The sequence below is a fragment of the Paroedura picta genome, chromosome 10 (assembly GCF_049243985.1).
Source record: "Paroedura picta isolate Pp20150507F chromosome 10, Ppicta_v3.0, whole genome shotgun sequence".
Taxonomy (NCBI): Eukaryota; Metazoa; Chordata; class Lepidosauria; order Squamata; family Gekkonidae; genus Paroedura; species Paroedura picta.
The window spans coordinates 51,479,424-51,499,973 of NC_135378.1; the positions used below are offsets into that span (position 1 = coordinate 51,479,424).

The window sequence follows — 20,550 nt, forward strand, 5'->3', positions numbered from 1 at the left end:
TAGTAGTCAGAGGTCTATTGTCTTTGAATTTGAAGGCTCCCTTGAATTAATATGGCTGGTAGCTATTGATGGACCTATCTGCCACCAATCTGTCTAATCCCCCATCAAAATCTTGTGGCCATCACTGACAGCAAGTTCAGTTATCATTGAGTAAAGTAGTGTCTCCATCTACTTAATTGGATACTCAACTGTAGTATTATCAAGAAAAGTATATCATCCATTCCATACAATAAATATTCATATGAATGGATATTCTCCCTGCAGTTATTCTTCCTTCATGCCTTCTCTTTGCCTACAGAAAAATTAACTTAAACATGCTTCTACCTGAAATTAAAAATATTTACGGCCTGAGAAGCTTTTCATGGGAAAGCATTCAAACATGGAACCCCAGACTTGCAACCTAAAGTGTCCAGAAAGTTCAATAATATAACTCACATTACATTAACCAAGGTTAAGAAAACTAAAGAGAAAGGCCAGGCTCGAATTTGAAAAAAGCCTTTCTGCATTTCTAATGATAAAATCTGGAAATGTTTTTACCTCCACCCCTCTCCTTACATTTACCCTCAATATCCTGAAGTAATATATATATGAATATGTGTTGTATGTGTGTATATAGACATACACCCACCCACAATTTCTATTATATAAAAACTACAAAGCCATTTAGAATCATGCAAACGATTATTGAAATGATGTTTGTCTATCATTCTAGTACTCCAGAAATTTACTTTGACGTCCTGATGATGTTATTAGAATCAATGAAGAGTAAATTGTTTATGGGCAAAATAATTTAATTCGGATACAAAGGGCAGGTGTTGTTTGCTGAACTGTAATAATAAAGTAATTAAGGGCACTACTGTTTGAGAGATACTTCTGTTTTTAACATTTGCTACAATGAAACAAAGCTATTATGTCTTCTTGTGCCATCACAAGGATATTGGATGCCATTGCATTTTCTTTGTTCGATTAATGAAACAGATGGGATAGATTTTCTGTTGATTTACTCAATAATTTACAAACACAATTTACAACTAATAACAATGCTATCTAGAGAGCATAATTCTGCTAACTACAAACTTGTGAAAGCAGGTGCAATTTTCCAGCATCCAGAAATATACAACACCGATGATGAATAAACAGTTGTAAATGTTTTTATCAGAAAATGAAACTTAGCAGTAATTTAGTCATGGGACAAATTTCCCAGAACAGTGAATCTTGTTCACTCAGGGCATTAAATGCCAAATTGGGAATTGAACTGCCAGACTTCTGAATCTTCCAGCATCTTCCTAGATAAAATGAAATTATTTTATATTCTCTCCATACCTTTCCACAGCATTTTCCTTTGTCTATAATCTTCAAAGCAAACTCCTTTCCAGTTGTCCTACAAACAAACAAAAATACTAAATAAATTCTTGCATTTCTGCCTGAATTGTGCATTTGCTTTTCATTTTTTATTATACAGTGTGATAAAACTGCTTTCATCAATGGGAACAAATGAAAAAATGATGGTAGGATATGTATTTGCTTCTCTGCAAGCCATATGTGTTGTTGCCTTGACTACCAGTACCATGCTTACTGCAATCATTTACTCGAGTGTGACCTAATGCTTCACATTCTGCCCCTGCTTTAGTGTGTCACATGCTAAACTAGCTCTATATCTTCCACCTAGTTCTGCTTAACTGGTGCCTTGCAGTCACATGACACAGTTTAGAGGTTTCTCAATGATTTTTTTAAAGGATATATTTATTTTAAAATGTACTATACCAGTTACCTTTATCTTTAGAACTAACAAACATGAATATTCTGTTACAGGCAATTTGTATATTAAAAATATTCTGTGGCCATTACATGCATCTATAGTAATGCTGCACTAAGAAGACAGCTAGTAAACCTAAACAGTCACCAGGAAACCAATCCAACTATGTGGAGTTATTTTCATTTGTGGGGAGGGAGCAGGTATTTTTATCTATCCATCTAATTCATTCTTATCCTGCCCTGCCTCCAAGGAGCTCAAGATGGAATTTGTGGTTCTTTCATCCCCTTTTTATCCTCACAATAATCTTGTGGTATGACGGTCCATCACCCCCAAGAAAAAGTGTATGGCAGAGTGGGGATTTAACCCTGGCATCCCAGATCCTGATCTGATACTCTGATAACTGCTAGATGACACAGGTCCACTACCCACAACTAAAAAACTGATTTTTATTCATGTGAATAAACAGCCTTCAAAATACACACTGTAAGACAATGTGAAATAGCAAGCTAAAGGGACTAGAATGTAGGAGATCTGGGTTCCAGTTTCCATTCACTGTGAAATTTACTGCATGACCTTAGGACACCCACTCTCTTGCTCTTAGCCTAAGGTACCTCACAAGGTTGTTGCAAGGACAACATTATGGAGAGCGGAACATGGAGGAAGGGTGGGATAGAAATACTCTTACTAAATAAATAAGCCTTCTCGAGATGAGGGAAATTGGCAAAACTGGATGCTTCGCATCAGGCAGCAACCAGGGGCAAGCCTGTGTGGAGTGAGAAACATGCAACATTCCCTGCAGTGTTTTACCCGCCCTTGCTCCCACCCTCTCTTCTCCATTTCCTGCTTAAGCTTTATAAAAATGTCACGATCCGTGTTCTGCAGGACTGCAAAGCTACTTTGCCTATGTTAAAATAAAATGTTCCCTTAAGTGTCCACAGTCTTTTTGGGATTGGGCAGGCAAAACACAGTCCCGTTTGTGTTTTCTGGCTATGGGGAATGAATGAGGAAAGGGGGAGCGCTCGTGATGAAGCAGCCCTCTTTCAATCAGCTAGGCTTCCATGCTCTTTGTTTTAAGCCTTACTGTTAACACACAATCATTCTTTGGGGTCCAGTTACCATGTCCAGACTCTCAGAAATATACCAGAACATAAAAAGAGACCAAAACACAAATCCCCCCCTAAAGGGGGGGATGCTTTATCATTGTAGCATTTCTCCATAGCAACATGGAAGTGTTAATTTTTTATTTAAAATGCTTTAACGTTGTCACGTTACCACATACTAATGCAGAAGTGCACTTAAAAAAACACAATAATTTTGAGTGTTGGGGGGTGGAAGTTTGAGTCCCTGAGACAACCACTGTGATGTGATTGGTGGCTTCCTGTGATTGACAAACCAAGGAGCAGAGGCGGGGGAGAAGTTCGACTTATCTTCCCTTGCCACCTCACTGGGAGGCAAAAATCCACAATGAAGCAGTAAGAAAACATGGGAGGGGTCTCCTGTCAGGAAGTTTGCAAATGTGTGGCTTACAACTGCGTGTTTGCAAGCAGGAGGCAGTGTGAGTTTTGTGCCTCCATGAGGAATCGGTAAATGTATTGGGGGTTTGCACTATACAGACCAACAGACCAACCCCCCAGTCAGATCTTCCCCTACATAACCCACCGTCTTCCTTAAGAGTCCTTAACCACCCCCTTCCAATTGCATGAATTTACCGGGCAGTGACAGCAAAACCCATAGCCCTGTCACTTCCTTTGTTTTAAATGCTACATTCCCCAAATATACTACATTGCACTTTCAAAACTGTTTTATAGCTTTTGGAAGAAAGAAAAAGAGAAAAGAGTTTCAGATTTTGCCACTACTTGGTCACAAATTTAGTTTTTTACTATGCATTATGTTGGAATGGTCATGAATATGTAGTTATACATCCTTTGTTCATTTCTATGGGGCTTGTCAACACTGCTTGAATTTGAAGGACAGTGTTTAGCAGTAGTCCCCGCCCACTGCAAATGATTGAACAGTGCCCACTTTGGTATAAACAGTGAAAACAGTGATAATTGTATATCTATTTTGAATCTGTTATTGCTAATCAATTCATGCTGTACAAGTGTAGTGCCAGAATAGCATGCATTAACCATGCCTATTATGGAATAGCATGGTGAGGCAGAATAACATCACTGGTGTGAAAGCACAGCTGTGTCTGCTAGGTTGTCATAGTTACAGTTAAACTGAACTGTGAACAGAAGAAAAAATAGCACCTCGATGTCATTTGAGAACCAAGCACTATACTTTTAAAGCTACCATGCTTAAAATCTGAACGCTTCTCAGATGTGCCATGTTATATATTAAATTATTGAACAGCTGAATTAATATACCTGAGCTAAAAGAATCAAATCACCTTCAGCATTTTTCAGCTGCTATCACTGTCAGAAATAACTTGAACACAATACTACAAGTAATGTATAAAACATACTAAAAACCTCACAGTTAGAAACAGCTACAGCTTCACCTTCCCACTGGAATCCCTCACACCCCAAGATCTGAACATGTTTTGGACCGTACCGATTATTGTTAATTCACAGCACACACCAGTTTTGAGATTACATAAAATGTCAATCATTTTGAAAGGATTTTGAAGGTGGATTCCTGCAAATTTCAATAGCACAAAATATGGCTGTAGGAGGATCAGTGCACAACTATTACTTTCATTTCTCAGCAATATTTCTATGCTAACTTTCCACAGTGCTCATACGGTAGTTAGATGTTCTAACGTAGGAAAAAATAAATACTGCAGTATTATGTTAAACTTAAAGCACTGCAGTTAATCAGTTCACTTTACTGACACTGTGTTGAGAAAAATTTAACTGAAGCTTCTAGCATTTATCCCTTAATTTTAATATCAGACTGGAAGCCTAGGATATGCATTAATATTACAATCCTATTATCACCTTGTAGCTACTGAGCAGTGCAGCATTGCTCCTTTATATCATTCGCACATGGATCAGCAAAACTGGGAAAATCTTCCCCCTCTCACAGCTTGTGGGGAGGCAGTAGCCCTTCATCCCCTCACAGCATAGTTTTGGCTCTCCCCCCTTCTTCCACCTCAAGAGAATTCTTCTCAGGTGTCTAAAAGAAAGCTGTATAAAGCAGTGTGCTTCATGGTACAGCAGTTCTTCCAAGTTTTGAATGTATATTAGTGCAATAGTTAGGAGGATAAAGCAGACAAGGAATGGTGAGTACTCCATTGACTTGCATACTGTGTACAATTATTATCCCAGTTAATAATAACCTGGACATTTTGCCTAGGGGGAAGTTATTTTACAAGATTCTTGGAAACATGCTATTGTTTTTCATAATGAAGAATGAATAGGAAGAGTTGGTTTTTATACCCTACTTTTCACTACCCAAAGGAGTCTCAAAGTGGCTTACAATCACCTTGCCTTCCTCTCCTTGCAACAGGTATTTGGGGCTGAGAGTGCTCTGATAATTGTCTCAAGGTCACCCAGTTCACTGCATGTGGAAGAGAGGGGGATCAAATCCAGTTCTCCACATCATAAGCCATCACTCTTAACCACTACATCATGCTGGCCTGATCATTCTCTAATGACAACTGATTATTTTAATATTTACCTATTAAAAACATTAAAATATGAAATTAAGCCTTCTCAGTCATTAAAACTGCAAATACTCCCCCCAATAAATGACAAAAAGGAAGATAAAAATATGGCATGTCTTTGAAATCATAATAATTTTCTTCTGTACGTTCAATGTACAGTTGTAGTTGCTTGTAGTTGCTTTAAAAAATGAATAACTATGTGGTTTCCTTCCTCACCTTTCTATGCATTCCTTAACCACAGCAAAATTGCCATCACCAATCACCTTTCCCACTTTGTATTTCTCAAGAATGGTTGATGTCCCTGAGCATTTGTTTCCATTCACACCTGCAGAAAGGAAAGGACATAGAGGAAGATGAACAGTGAGTTAAGTAATCTAGACTGTCCCTCATTATATGAATATATTCTTAGCTATAATGTAGGGATTTAAAAATAGCTCATTTGTTTAAGTACAATGTGTCATTTCAAATTCATGCTTAAGAACAGGAGAAACAAAAAAAGCAAAGCTTAAATCAAGCTGCATAACCTTGCAGCACTATGACAAAGGATAGACATCAAAACAGCTTTCATACTGAGTTTAACATTCCCAAGTCAGCAGAAATTCCATTTAATGATCATTGTACATAATTTACAGTACAATCCAAAGCAGGGTTACACCTTTCTAATCCCACTGATTTAGAATTGAATAATTCTTTTTAGGATTTAACTACATTTGTCCTTAGATTTAACTGTATTTGTCCCTGTGATGAATGATCTTCATTGGGAGAGAAACAGGAGTGTGTGATTCTTTTGGATTTCTCAGTGGTGTCTGGTGTTGTTTATGATCCCATGCTAGTCTAGCTCCTGAGATGGCTAGCAGGAATCCATCTGCCCCTCCCATTTTTGCAGGTAACTTAAAGCTTGTGCTTGGCCCTTACCTCTCAGTTTAACAACATCTTTATGGTTCATCACCTGTGTTAAGTTTGATGCTGTGGAGTTGCTGGGTTGATTGTGTGTATTTTCCTTTGTCTGGTGGCCCTTCCTTGTCTGATAATGCTAAATGTTTTTTTCCTCATTCCATTGGCATTTGGTTGTTGTAATAGATTGAACTAAGGGATATAGCCTTCTAATATATTAAAATTCCAGGTATGTGGCACTTTAAAACATATGTGGGAATATTATTAATAGGGCATGCTTACCTAAATTTGAAGTGCCATAATCTTCTAATTTATTTTTTATTCCACCATGCACACCTGGAAGGATCTTTTTCATCTCATCAACTGTGATATAATTTAGGCTGAGGCACTTTGTCTGGTCAAGGCTCAACAGTGAGTGTTAATGTTTTAAATTTATATATGGTTTGATCATACTAGAATACATTTCAGCATTTCAGAAAAACTGTTGATGGTAAGCCAGCGTGGTCTGCCCAAAAGCATACTAATCGTGAACCAGAAAGACCTAAGTGATGGAGTGGAAGACTGAAGGCCAGCTATACCATTATCAAATAACAGCAACAGTAACCATCTTGCAATCTACATGATATTATGCTCTCTGGCCACCTGCACCTGCTGAGAGTTGGCAATTAATCTATACACCTTCTGATAATCACATATGCCCCATTTCCTGTGCGAATACAAAAATCAACACAGTAGGGATAAGGTGGTACCAGGAGATAAGAAAACATTTCCTATTGGGAAAACTCCAAGTTTGCAGAAATATATAAAAGGTTGTAGGGGGAGGGGTTACTTGTGGGGGAACAGAAAAAATGATCAATCCTTCAAAAGATGGAGTGGCACTTTGGTGCCCAACTACTGAAGCAAAAAGAGAGACAGAGAAAGGTATGTTGGGGATAGAACAAGAGTGCAAATGGGAGGAAGCAGGGAGGAGAATAATAGAGCATGGGGAGAGGAAATGGAGAGCAAATAGAGGCAGGAGGGGTGGGTAAACAAAGATGGAGCAGGATACAGAAGTGGGGGAAAGAATGGGATTTTCCTTATCTCCATAAGTCTTTGCCTGCATCATCTTGTTCAAGGCTTTCGTGTCTTTTTCTACAGTCTCATGTTAGGGCAAATTTAATTATAACCATCTAAGACCCACCTCTATTATACAACCTGTTTCTAGAATAATCTAAATCTCATGGAAGGAATTCTTACTGTAGGTGTCAAGTTATAAAGCTGCATTTATGTAAATAGAGGCTAATATATGGTGCATATGACCACTGAACAAAAATGAGTTGTGTTTTATTTATTTATTTTTCACATTTATATACTGCCCTCCCCGAAGGCTCAGGGCGGTTAACATGGAACTGAGAACTATATAAAGAACCATACATATAAGTAACTATAACATAAATATTACTAGCTGATAACAGGGTAACAGAACAACATTAAATAGTAATAATGCAAACAGGTCCAGGAGCAGAATGACTTGATGGATTTCTGGGGAGGTGGGGAGGGGGCAGGCCCCGCAGATGTTGTTGCTTGTGCCTGGCCTCAACCAAATGCCTGGCAGGAGAACTCCTATTTGCAGATACTTTGAAGAACAAAAATAATTTTCTATATTTTTCTTCTACATTGATATATATATATCAATATTGATATAGTATCTAAGTTCAGAGGGTTCAAACAATCACTCCAGCTAACAACAATCCTGGGCTGATTCTGCATTTACTTTATTTATTCCGGTGTGGATCCTGCTGAATTCAGATAAATTTGAACTCGGGTCTTTCTCTATCCCCCCCCTCCCCATGGAAACAGAAAGTATTCTGAACTCGATTGTGGAAGCTAAGAACGGGGGGGGGGGGGGGGGAGAAAAGTGCAGCAGGAGCTTGTTTCTTTTCTTGAATGGGAGTGGGGACAGAGGATTGGGGACAGCAGAGGAGGGGGAAAAATCAAGAGACAAATCTTTGCTGAGAGAAGTTAGTACTTCTGGAGCGCAGTCACTTTAAGGGAAACTTTGCAACTGGGAAGACTTTGAGCTGATGCCCTGTCCAATCAGGGAACACTTCCTTACTACAGCATTTGAGGCACGAGGCAGAGTTATTTCGCAAATATCACAGATATGCACATTTACTCTTGGCGGTTTTTGAAATATTGAGGCTTATATCCACTTGAGGATATTATGGGTGGAAGGTAGGGTCACCATGAATTAATTATGTTTGTTGCAGAGGGAAAATTTAAAGCGCTCAAAATCAAAATGAAAATCGAATTCATTGTAGCCTGCAGTCGATCTGGGACTGGGTAAAAAACCCTGTGCAGACTACACCCTGCACTATGGCACTGATATACAGGTGGTACCACCCTCTCATATTTTTGCTTCATAGAACATATACAGGGTAACACAAATGTAGGTGCAGAAAAGAATAAGAGTACAATAGGATCTTAAAGCCTAGCAAAATTTGTGGCAGGGTAAGAGTCACTGTTTACTTCTTCAAATGTAGGGGTGCGTGCAGTGTAGCTTAAGAACTGGAAGTTTCACTTACGGTCCAAAACAGAATTGTTTTGCTTCTGCACTAATAAAGTCACTCCTTGTTTTTGTGCATTTGGAACTGTGAAAATACATAGGACTAGAAGCCAGCCTGAATAAGGTTACTCAACATTTTAAAACTACAATATCTCCAGCATGGACACTGACAAAGCAATGTGAAAATATTTACACATTTTATTGGATCCTACCTTCAGGACTCAGGCAAGGAGATAGTTCAGGCATACCATTAACATTAGAAGACTCACAATGTGGTGGAATCTGAGGAGATATAATGAGTTAATTCTGTAGTAATTGAATATATCACTGAACTATCACACTGGCATACAAACAAGATCTATTTAGTGGCCTTCTTAATATTTTACAACGTCAACAGTTAAAACTAAATATGATTTTACTAGCATGGAGGATCATGGTCGCAATGGGTTGGACACGACTTCGCCCCTAACAACAAAGCATGGCTGAAATACTCAATTCCTGCTAGACCCTATAGTAATATTTAATTACAAGTGGACAGCTTAAGTCTATACATATATACTTAAAGTAAGCCCCTTCACCTCATCCACCAACTCTTGCCTGTTGGTCAGTATTAAGTCCAGTATGGCTGAACCTCTTGTGGGTTCATCTACCATTTGATAAATGAAATTGTCAGCCAGACAGGTCAGAAAGTTGCATGACTGAGGATGCTTTGCAGAGTTTGTTTCCCAGCACACATCTGGGAAATTGAAGTCACCCATGATGAACAAGGTCCTGCCGCTTGGATATTTTCTCAAGCTGCTCACAAAGTGCAGCATCCACATCCTCTTGTTGGTCAGGCGGTCGGTAGCAGACTCCAACCACCACACTGTTTGTTTTCCCCTCGCTTATTTTCACCCAGATGCTTTCCACTGTAGATATGCTCTCCTTCACTAGAATTTCCTGACAGGTAAGTCCTTTCCTCACATACAGTGCCACTCCTCCACCTCTTCGATCTATTCTGTTTTTTCTGAACAGTTCATATCCATCCACCAATACATTCCAGTCATGAGAATCATTCCACCAAGTTTCTGTGATGCCTACTAGATCATACCTTTCCATCAGCATGAGAAGTTCCAGCCCTTCCTTTTTATTGCCCATGCTGTGGGCGTTAGTATAAAGACATCTGAATCCTTTTACTTTTGGTTCCCTATGAGCTGGCCTTGCCGGTTGGGCTGCCCCTGATCGTTCTCCTTCCTTACACTCCCTATGTTGATCATCTCCTTCCCCTTGTGGCTTTAGTTTAAAGCTCTCCTGATGAATCTCCCCAGGTTCCTGCCAAACACATTCTTACCCAGTTTCGATAAGTGCAGTTCATCAGGTGCTAGTAGGCCTTCCTCAAGAAAGTCTATCCCATGGTCCCAGAAACTAAATCTCTCCTGCCGGCACCAACTACGCAGCCAGTGATTCACCTCCATTATCTTCCTCTCCCGACGCATTCCTCTTCCCTTGACAGGCAAGATTGAAGAGAATACCACTTGTGCCCCCATTTGCTTGAGCTTCCTCCCCAGATCTTGATAGTCTTTTTTTTAGGAGCGATGGTATTCAGGGACATGTCATTCGTTCCCCCATGGACCATCACAAATGGGTAGCGATCCGTAGATTTGAGGAGTTTGGGCAGCCGTTCTGAGTCTCCTCACCACTCAGCTGTTTTTTGGACTGCCTTCATAAGCAAATCTCCTGGTTTGTAGTTTGATTCATGGTTCAGCCATGAACTGACATAAACCACTTTTTCCCAGTTCATGCTCATCCTTATAAGACATCCACAGCCAAGAAATATGGTACCAAATAATATTGAAATATATAATAAGATTGATAAATATATGGTAACAGCTGCATCAAGTTGAAAAAAAGAATTCTCACCAGACATTATGGACTGGTTAAATAAGCTGATGGAGTACGGAACAATGGCTAAACTTACATATTTGATGCACAATAAATCAACATTGTAATTCAGAAGAAGATGGAGTCCAATATCAGATTATATTGAACAGTAAAAATTGAGATGAAAAGAAATAATCATTTTTAGGCTGCAGATGCTAATTTTAGGGAAATGCAAACTCTGGAAAAATGCAGTATGTGATAGCTCACTCACCATAATGGTCCTGTTTATAGGGGCTGCTTGTGATTTTAATTCCAGCCAAACAGAACAATAGATGGAAGGATAAAGCATTTCAGATATGGGTCAATCAGGATCTATTTAAATCTTGCAGTGTTTCTAAATTGTCTATCTTCTGCTTTCAGAACTGTCAAAAGAACATTGTCCTTTTCCATTGTTCTGGCTGCAATTATGGTTGAGTAAATGCCAGGTTTCTGAATGAATCAGCTACTGACAATTTGTGCTGAGTAGCAAAAATGAAGCCCCACAAATTATAGTGAGAGAATCCTTAACCTGGGAGGCATTCCAGTTAAGTATCAAGGGAAGTGGAAGAAGAGATGTATTGTGGGGATGTGATACTTTCCCAATGAGCAATACTGCTCTGAAAAAGACAAATATAGTATGTTTGCGCTGAAATTTTAGAAGAAATTTCTTTAAAAGTATAACATGTAAGGTTTATGCCAATCTATGTTATGCAACAAGCTAAAGGAAAATACCCAGATTTACTGGAGAAAGACCACAATTCAGGAACAGAGCATCTGCTTTGTGTACAGAAGGTCCCAGATTTAATCCCTGGCATCTTCAGTTAAAAAGAACAGGGAACAGGTGTTGTGAAACACCAAGACTCTGGAGAGCTGCTGTCAGTCAGAAAATACAATACTGGCCCTGATAGAACAATGGCAGATTCAGTATAAGGTAGCTTCATGTATATCTTTATTAAAATAATTTATATTAGTATGTAAAGCAAGATGTATATCGAGAGCAAGAACAGTAAGGCAGATCTCCCTGTCATGTTTTGCTAGGAACGGAATACAAATTGCTAGTAAGACAGAGACTCACACATATGTCAACACTGCTACAATGGATGTTGTAGATAAAACTAATTTCTGCACTGTAGCCGTAAAATGCAATTCCCCCCCACATGCTTGTTTGTACCAAACTGCATATGATAAGACAGACAAAACCTAAGTCTTTTGCCTAATGTACTACCACTCCCTGCACAGAAAATACAAAGACCTTACGCTGTTTTAAAAACTGTGCTTGGAATCCAGAAAATTTGTTAACATTCCCAGTCTACTATTACTTCATCCCAATGCTATTTGGCTCTTAGAAAAACTAAGTTTATTTCTTCCACAGTGACAAATCAACATGAATACAACATAAACTGAGAGTTCAGTCATAGGTCTAGTTATGGAAGCTAAATTTGCACATTACATGAATGCTTGTTGGACAGTTTCCCAAAAACAAGAGTGCTGGGAATACATTTCAGGTACTGAAATAATATCTATTCTAATTCAAAACATATGCAAGTGTTACTCAGAGCCCAAATTAACAAAATATAGTTTGAATACATACCTAAATGGCCACATACTATTATTTGTTCACAATTTTCAGCACACACTAATTCTTATATCAGCCCACGGAAATGAAAAGTTGTTACCAACTTCATCAGATATTTCAAGTGTTAAACGGGGTTGTTATTTCCTGTAACCTTTGTTCATTGAGTGTCTTTTGTGCCGGCACACACTGGGACTGCCTTCAAGCAAATCTGCCATGGAAAGGTCTATTTCAAAGTCCTCAATAGGGTGCTCCTCCTCCCTCCCACTATTGTGAGTCACTCTTTTCCTGCCCAAAGACTGTCGGTCTAAGGAGAAGCCTATTCACCTCAATTCCACCTGGGCCACCTTGAGCACTAGAAGAAAAACAACTCAAAGAACACCTGTGAAGCAAGTGGGAGGGAGGAAATGTGTGCCTGCACAGAAGACACTTGATGAACAATGGTTATAGGTAAGTGCAACTAGGTCTGAGTACTTGCAACTGCTCAGCAGCAGTCACCCTATATGAAAAACAATGTGGTGTCACAACAGAATATGGTCTGGGGAGACCCAAGCTCAGCCTCTACCCCATCTTGCTGTGGAAGCTGATTGGATGATTTTAGATCAGCCAAATATTTTCACACCTAAACTATCCCACAGGGTTGTTCTGCAGATAAAAAGGAATAGAGAATACTATAAGCTTCTTTGGTCCCCACTGAGGGAAATGACTATTTTCCTAGGTATAGGCTGCAAGGGAGGAGAACAGAGCTGGAAAGGTGAAGACAGAGGGGCAGATAAAGGAAAGTTGGCTGTTGTGTGTTGGGTGTGAAGGAACTACCAACTACATATTAATGCCTAGAGATTTGAGGTTTGGAGCATGGAGAGGGTGCCAGAGACTCCACCCTCCAAATGAGCCATTTTCTCCACAAGAACTACTATTGACAAATTCCAGGTAATATCTGGAGATCACCAAGAATTACAACTGTTCTCTAGATGGCAGGTTAAAATGAAGGGAAGAACATTGTAAGCCACCTTGAGTCCCGCTGGGAAGACATGGGGTACAAATGAAGTAAATAACATAAAAATAACACAATATATTATTTATTGCATCTGTTTAGGAAAGTAAAACATTGCCACTCACAATCTCAGAATAGGGGTTTCTGTAATCTCAGGAATCTTCACTGGAATATAGTGCATTAATTTCCCTTCCCCAATGACTTCCTGGGGATTATTGCCTATGAGGAGCCAAGGTGTATTGCATCAGTTAAAAGGAAGCAATGAAACAAAACATGGGCAGGAAGTTGGCCAGAATCCATAAAGGGGAATGAGGAGCCAAAAATACATTCCAGAAACCATGAAGCTTTCCATGATAATTTTCAACATCAGTCAGTCCATGGTGCTATACATTTCACGGGATCTAACCACTATTAAGCTAAGAGTCTAGGGGTAAAGACAATTGAAGAAAAAAAGCTACCCCTTGTCTAATCAATTACATCTTCACTTAGGACTATGCATTTAAGAGAACAGAACTTAGAACAGGTTGGACTTGAGTGAAATTATGGCCTAGGCATGACAATGAGGTGAAAATCCTTCAAAGAAGGCCATAAAGGACAAAGAGGAAGAAGAAAAACATGCCACCCCATGCATCATACTATAAAAGGTTCAGATTCATATAAGAAGCTTCCTTTGCACCTGTCCTTGAACTGAGCAAAGACCGCTGACATTCAGGACTATATGAGAAAAGTTACTCAGCACCAGCGCTCACTGCACTAATTGTTGCTGCTCTGTAGTCAGTCCCTTCTCGGCCAACTTGTTCAAAGCTGAGTACCTAACTCTAGATACTTAGTAAAATATCAATGTGTTAACTAAGAACCAATGATCAATGAGCAATCCATAAACTATGGAATATCAAGGGCAGTTGAGCTATAGTTGAAGAAGAAAAAGAAGGAAACACAGAATGGGGAGGATAAATTGGCCATTTGAAATTCGTAATAGCTTGTAGAATCCTGGAAGAGAAGAAAATGCAAGGCACGTACACCCTGACTTTGATTCCTGTCATTCTGGCATCCTAAAAGCTTTCACATACTCTGACACCACTAAAGCTTTAAAAGTCCCAGTGAAGGATGAGATCAGAGGATTCTCTGGTTCTAATTAATTGCACCATCACCCAAGGAACTCAGAACCTCAAAGAGTTCACAGTACTTTGGAACATGGAAGGAAATTTGAAGTGAGGAATACATTTCAAGACTTCTACTCAATGATTATGGCAGATGCAAGATACCATTAGATTGCTTAGGATCGTGAACAAATGAACAAAAAGTAACTTAATTATGGTCAGAGTTCAGTAATGTTACGATACTGTACTGCTGGGAAATTTTAAATTGCTTACCTCCCTATAGGCTTTCAATTTATATTCCTGATTTCTGAACACCAGATGGTGAATAAAACAAAATTATAACGAGGTACACAATATATGTGGAAATACTTCTCTAAGGAGAAGTGATTATGTTGCTGGCAACAGACCAAGTTATCCACCACATACCTTGAGTCCTCGGAAACTCCCAGGACTTGTTGGTGAAGAGCTAGAAGACTTTGTAGATTTAGGAGTAGAAAGTTGGCTGCTGGGGGTTCCATTGACTAGCAGGAGTACCCAAGGCAAAGAAAAGAAGCAAGTGTTATTATAAATAGAAAAAAAAACTAGAAACTGTGTTAGAAGATAATGTACTATTATGTATAACTCACTCAACTTGTTAGATATCAACAGTGCATATAAAAGGAATGTGTACAATATTTATTATTGAGACAATGTCAATGAATTTGGAATTAGGGATGTGTGCCTCACCTCAGCTGTCTTGGAGATCAATGGAGCCACAGAGATCTCCGAGGCCACACAGAGGGGGCCAGTGCCATGGTGTGGCGAGCAGGGGCAGAGGCAAAAGCAGGCAACAGTACTGGGTGCTCTGCCAGTACTAGTATTGCTCCTGATTGCTGCACCATGGCGCTGGCCCCCTTTGAGATCTCTGCTGATCCATTGATCTCCAAGGCAGCCGAGCTGAGGCACACATCCCTACAGAATTATCCTAAACACAACAAACAAGCAGGTACAAGAATTGCGGTTCTTTCCTTTGGCTCAGTCCCACTTTCTCTTCTCCAATCAACTTTTCTCTTCTCTATTGTTCAGCCCTCTAAACACACTATAGTCATTTTCAGAAGACAATTTCTCAGTGAATGCATGCCAGGTAGGAAGCAGAATTGTATCTACAGTTGTCATCTTCCATGCATTCTGTTAAAACAATGAAGAATGTCAGCATGCATGTGTGTATATTCTATCTATGATCTGATACTGGAAAAAATAATCAAATTATGCAGACACTTCACATGAGTTAGCTCAAATGACTTTTCATTTCCCACAGCTATGACATTTTATCATATCAGGAACATTCTCTCAGAAGATAGAGTGTTATGAAGATTCAAAGACTTCTCATAACACAGCCAGTGGATGCTAATGTCTTCATTTTATGAATTGCTACAATAGGTTTAGATGATGGAATTGAACTTGACTTTCCACATAAGTAAAATTTCTTCTTTCATACATAATTCTTTCTCTGAAATAGCATGAAATATTTTAAAATGTTCTTAGTGAAATTGTGCTGAGCCACAAGGGGAGGATGGTATATAAATATAAGAAACAAACAAACAAATGAATGAATGAATAAAACATCTTACCTATGAAGAGTTACAATTGTGCCCCCCCCTCCATGCAATGTCTTTGTGAAGATATTGGTGAACTGACAGACAAAGGTAGGGGGAAGGTTGTACCTGGCCAGACACACTATATATTTATTGTATAGGAGGTACAGGACTAGAACAAGAATGCTTTAGGCATTGTAAGCACATACTAGGATAAGGAAGGCACCAGACAGAAAGTAACACTTAAACATTTTCTCTTCAGCACTTTCATACTATGAATTGTAATTTTTATCAATTGCTGTTCTATAGAAAGGAAACCCTCTTCAGGAACTTTCTGGCTTCCAGTCTACCACTTGTGATCCCAGTTAATCTTTGCTCAACTGCACTCTTGCATTAGAGGCAGATTAGAGCTGCCACACTGAACAAAATAATCTGACATGCCATTCTGCATGCATGCCAGTGTTCCCTCTTCCTCAGCTAACAATGTATTCAGCAATGCATGCAATCCATTATCTGTATCCTATAGTTCAGTTTATTGCTGTTACGGTCCACCGCATCCAGAGCTCAGTCAGAGCTCTTATTTTCCAGAAAATAAGCTACCAAGAAAAACACATTTGCTTATTTGCCAGGCTGTCTGATAAATAGATTGCTCACATCTTCACAAAAAAGGGTCCCTGTATACCTAGTGAGATGAGGGAAAATGTTTTTTCAAAGAGCAAGATTGTTTTCAACTACTTTTTGATAAAGCGCTGTTCCTTTAAGAAAAAAGGAGCCTGCCAGCAAGACATTTGGTTTCCATGGAAATGTTAGTTACCACCTACAAGTTTTCAGCTCTGTAAAGAATATCTATAATAGGCAACAGAACATTCACTTAACAAGCACCATTGTTTTTGCTGTGTGAATGCCTGCAGTGCTGAACCTGTCTGGCTAACCAAGTCTTTCCAATGAGCAACTCTATTATTTCTAATTCTATTACAGTTGGGACCCAAGCGGATAATATGACTGCAAAGAAGTCACTATCACTTCCCAAAGATTTAACCAATTGACTATAAACTGTCCTGTTGGAAAATAGCATTTACTGGCAAAAGGAAAAATTCGGAGTTATGTATCCGAACAATGAAATGGAAGCTGAAAACTAAGCTTTAAAAGCAACATACAGGAAAAAATGCTTTTATTTTTCCATTTTAAATTATTAATTCATGTCACTATGTTCAAATCTCTAACCCAAAGTTCATCCTCATTGGCTCTATTGTAAGACAATAAATATGAAATGCCAACCAGCTTTCAGAATGCAGCTTTCAACAAGTAACACCAGATGAAATTTAAGAACAGGTTCCTCCCCCGCCCCCAGGAATATAAAATGACACTTTTCCTAGTTCACTGTACACCATTCCAGACACCAGCATCTGAAAGAATCTCTAGCCAACTACCCTGAATCCTGACTACTATTGAGACACTTTCATATATGCTACATAGTGCAGTTTCAATCTATTTCAGCGATCATTTGAAAATTGATTTTGCCATTTCGCACAGTAAAATCCAGTTGCAAAGGTCATTGAAAGTACATTATTTAGTGGTGTAAAAGCATCCTACATGTTCAGCTGAATGTAGAGGTTAAGAGCTATGGACTGACTGAGATATACTAGCAAAGTGAATGTAGAGGTTAAGAGCCATGGACTGACTGAGATATACTAGCAAAGTACGGCACCCAGCAACAACTGTCCTAACAGCGCAAGGTCCATCGTAGAACTCGTAAACACATTTTGCGCTTACAAAGTTCTACCTCCATAATTTCCTCCATGCTTCTCCTAGGCTTGGTTGCTGATACAATCTTTAATTGGAACACACTACAGCCTTGAATACTCTTTAGTACTTATTGATTCATATTAAGTTTTCTATATTGTGACCATAACTGATGAAACCTATTTGGCAGAAATGATCATTTTGTGTGTCACTACAAGCAAAACAAAATTAAGGAAAAGGTAGCAAGCAAGTCTGTTTATTGCATCTGAAATTGTCCTGGTTTAGACATAGTTTTATTTCTATTGTGCTGGTAATTCTCCACTGTGTCTCCCACATGGTTGTTGCAGCATAATGAACTGATAGCCACTTGTGTCCACCAGCACTTAGCTAAGTTCCAACATTGACCTGTACGGTTTTGCCTCAAAATCTGAATTTACATATAAGGTTTCAGAAACTCTCTTTCTCACCAAGTATGTATCAACAAATCCTTCTCCTTACACATGTATAAACCCAATGTTGCTTATTTGCTGGTCAAATTACAGTTTACTATAACGGCTCCTGAGGGCTGATTTAACAGTAACAATCCTATTTGCTATTACTTTCTGATATTAATACTGAATATAGAGACAAGGCAATAACATCTTGCCTTAGTTCTGCAAATCATAAAATACACAATGCAAAGTAATATATACACAGAACTAGAAGGGATAAAATTAAAAAGTAGGAAATAAGGTGGTGATACAAAGCCATAGCAGCAATGGCTCACCTGGGGATTTTGCTGAAGAGTAAGTACTGGAGTAGTAGCCACCCCTCTTTACTGTATTCATTCAATTGACACAAAGGAAAAAGATAGGAGAGGTTATTCATAGACATAAAAAGAAGAAAGATAAACAAACACAAACTAAACGGGAAAGAAAAATCAACCATAATTTGATTTCCAGCAAACTGTAGAATGAACCAATATTTACTTTTTTGTAAGAATAAAAACTTATTCTTAAATTGTGCCATATTGTAACCAGGATAAAACTGGATCTTTAGAAGAAATGGTAAGGTGAGAGGTAGAGTGGGTGATATGTTGCTGACGCAAAAAGTTACCCAGCAATCAATAAATTGCCAGTGCTTTCCAGGATTTCAGTAGCTGCCAAGAAACTGCTTGCTGTAAAATAACATTTTTAATACTAAAGGAAAGTTTGACTACTTTATCAAACAGATGCAGTATTCAGCCTCAAGCTGGGTATCACAAGAAATTCTGGAAAAGAATATCCAGGGTAAGGACAGGGGAATAAAAAGGAAAGAGAAGAAAAGAAATGGTAGTATGGAAGTAGTCGCATCAGAGAAGAATACCCAATAAATTAGCTATGCTTTAGTATGAACAACCTGGGAGCAACACTAAGCAGGTCTTCTCATTAGCCTTCGGTCTGGCTCAAGATTTTCATTTAGAGCATCAAGGATCTTGGACCCTTGGGATTCACATTAGAATAACCCATCCATGACCATTGCACATTGGGTTACCTTGTCAAGTTAATCCTTTTTTTTTTTTTTGTTTTGAGAAAAGAAGAACCAGTTTGAGATTGGACCAGCTGTATATCATGGTAATTCAGAGTCATTAACAGTTATGTGGCAAGAGGGACTATCATTTTAGTATTTTTTAATTGTTCATGTTGACTTCTGACACCAGAGATGGGTGCATGGGATTGTGTAAATTAGCCAGTCAGTCTTAAGAATTTGGCTTCGGTCAAATTATATTGCTCATAAATGTCTGCACATTTGGGATTTTCCTTTGACCATTCTCCAGTGGAAACTGCAGGTTAGGCAGAAGTTAAGACCTCCTTCAATATCTTGTTAGTACATAAGCTTTAAGGCAGTGGTCCCAAATCCCCGGTCCAGGGACCGGTCCCGGTCCGTCGATCAGTCGGTACCAGGCCATGGCTCCTTCCTGTCCTCCTCCCCAGCTGCTGCCTTGGGGGCTGCCCTGCCACTCTGCCGCTGGCTCACTTTTGGTGCTCTCCAGCAGCCACCATGGCTGGGGCTCCCCCTCAGTATGGCACTGCGCAGCTGCTGCTGGCAGCTCCCCCCAGTGGACAACGGGTAGTCAGGGGTGCCGGCAGGAAAGCAAGTGGAGCAGGGGCTCAGGCGGCAGCTACGTCCCTTGGCAAAAGACTAGCCCCCCCCCGGCCTCAGTAAAATTGTCAAGCGTTGACCGGTCCCCGGTGATAAAAAGGTTGGGGACCACTGCTTTAAGGAATATGCTACCAGCCTGTGCTGAGGCAGCTACATTGGTTGCCAGTTGCAGCCTGGATACAGTTCAAGATTTTGGTTTTGACCTTTAAGGTCCTTCGCAGTCTGGGACCCACATACTTGAGGGACTGCCTGTCGCCCTATGCCCCCTATGCCTCCTGCAGAGCTTTTTTGGTCCTGGCCCCCACCTGGTGGAATGAGCTCCTGGAAGAGCTGTGGGCCCTGTTATATTTTATTTTATGTCCTTTGTAGCTAACGTTTTTAATGGTGTTTTATTGGCATTTTTATTGTTATGGACTGATATTGTAACCTGCCATGAGCCGGTTCCCAGGAGACTGAATTAATAGCTTTTATTTGAAAACCCTATTGCTGTGCTGCACTATTTTATATATCTTCCCTGTAATTTTTTGTTGCCTTTTTCGACCCAGTTAAATCCCAACCACCTTCCTTCCTTTTTTATAATACATTTTCTTTTTATAAAAACTGGTTTTACTTCTGTTCTTTTATTTTCTTCCATGTATGCAAGACTGTACAGATTACATATATATACACACATACACAAACACACACACACACACACACACAAAGTATTCTCCAAAGTTATTTTCTTTATTGCTCCAGTGC

General features: G+C 39.3%; 1 protein-coding gene across 5 annotated transcripts in view; it reads right to left on the bottom strand.

The window, feature by feature from the left end:
- The window catches only part of DCLK2 (doublecortin like kinase 2), a 76,768-nt gene that overhangs the window by 19,328 nt on the left and 36,890 nt on the right, over positions 1 to 20,550 (bottom strand). For 3 of the 5 annotated variants that reach the window (XR_013224742.1, XM_077300126.1, XM_077300124.1), the window contains exons 5-9: positions 18,455 to 18,505; positions 14,798 to 14,892; positions 9,018 to 9,087; positions 5,583 to 5,691; positions 1,324 to 1,381 (exon numbers count right to left, since the gene is read on the bottom strand). Coding sequence is in view for 3 of the 5 variants with exons in the window: in XM_077300126.1 (XP_077156241.1) it covers positions 1,324 to 1,381; positions 5,583 to 5,691; positions 9,018 to 9,087; positions 14,798 to 14,892; positions 18,455 to 18,505 (383 nt within the window). In the remaining 2 variants the exon portion in view is untranslated. The remainder of the gene's footprint in view (positions 1 to 1,323; positions 1,382 to 5,582; positions 5,692 to 9,017; positions 9,088 to 14,797; positions 14,893 to 18,454; positions 18,506 to 20,550) is intronic. The other 2 variants (XR_013224743.1, XM_077300125.1) reach the window with 1 other exon arrangement.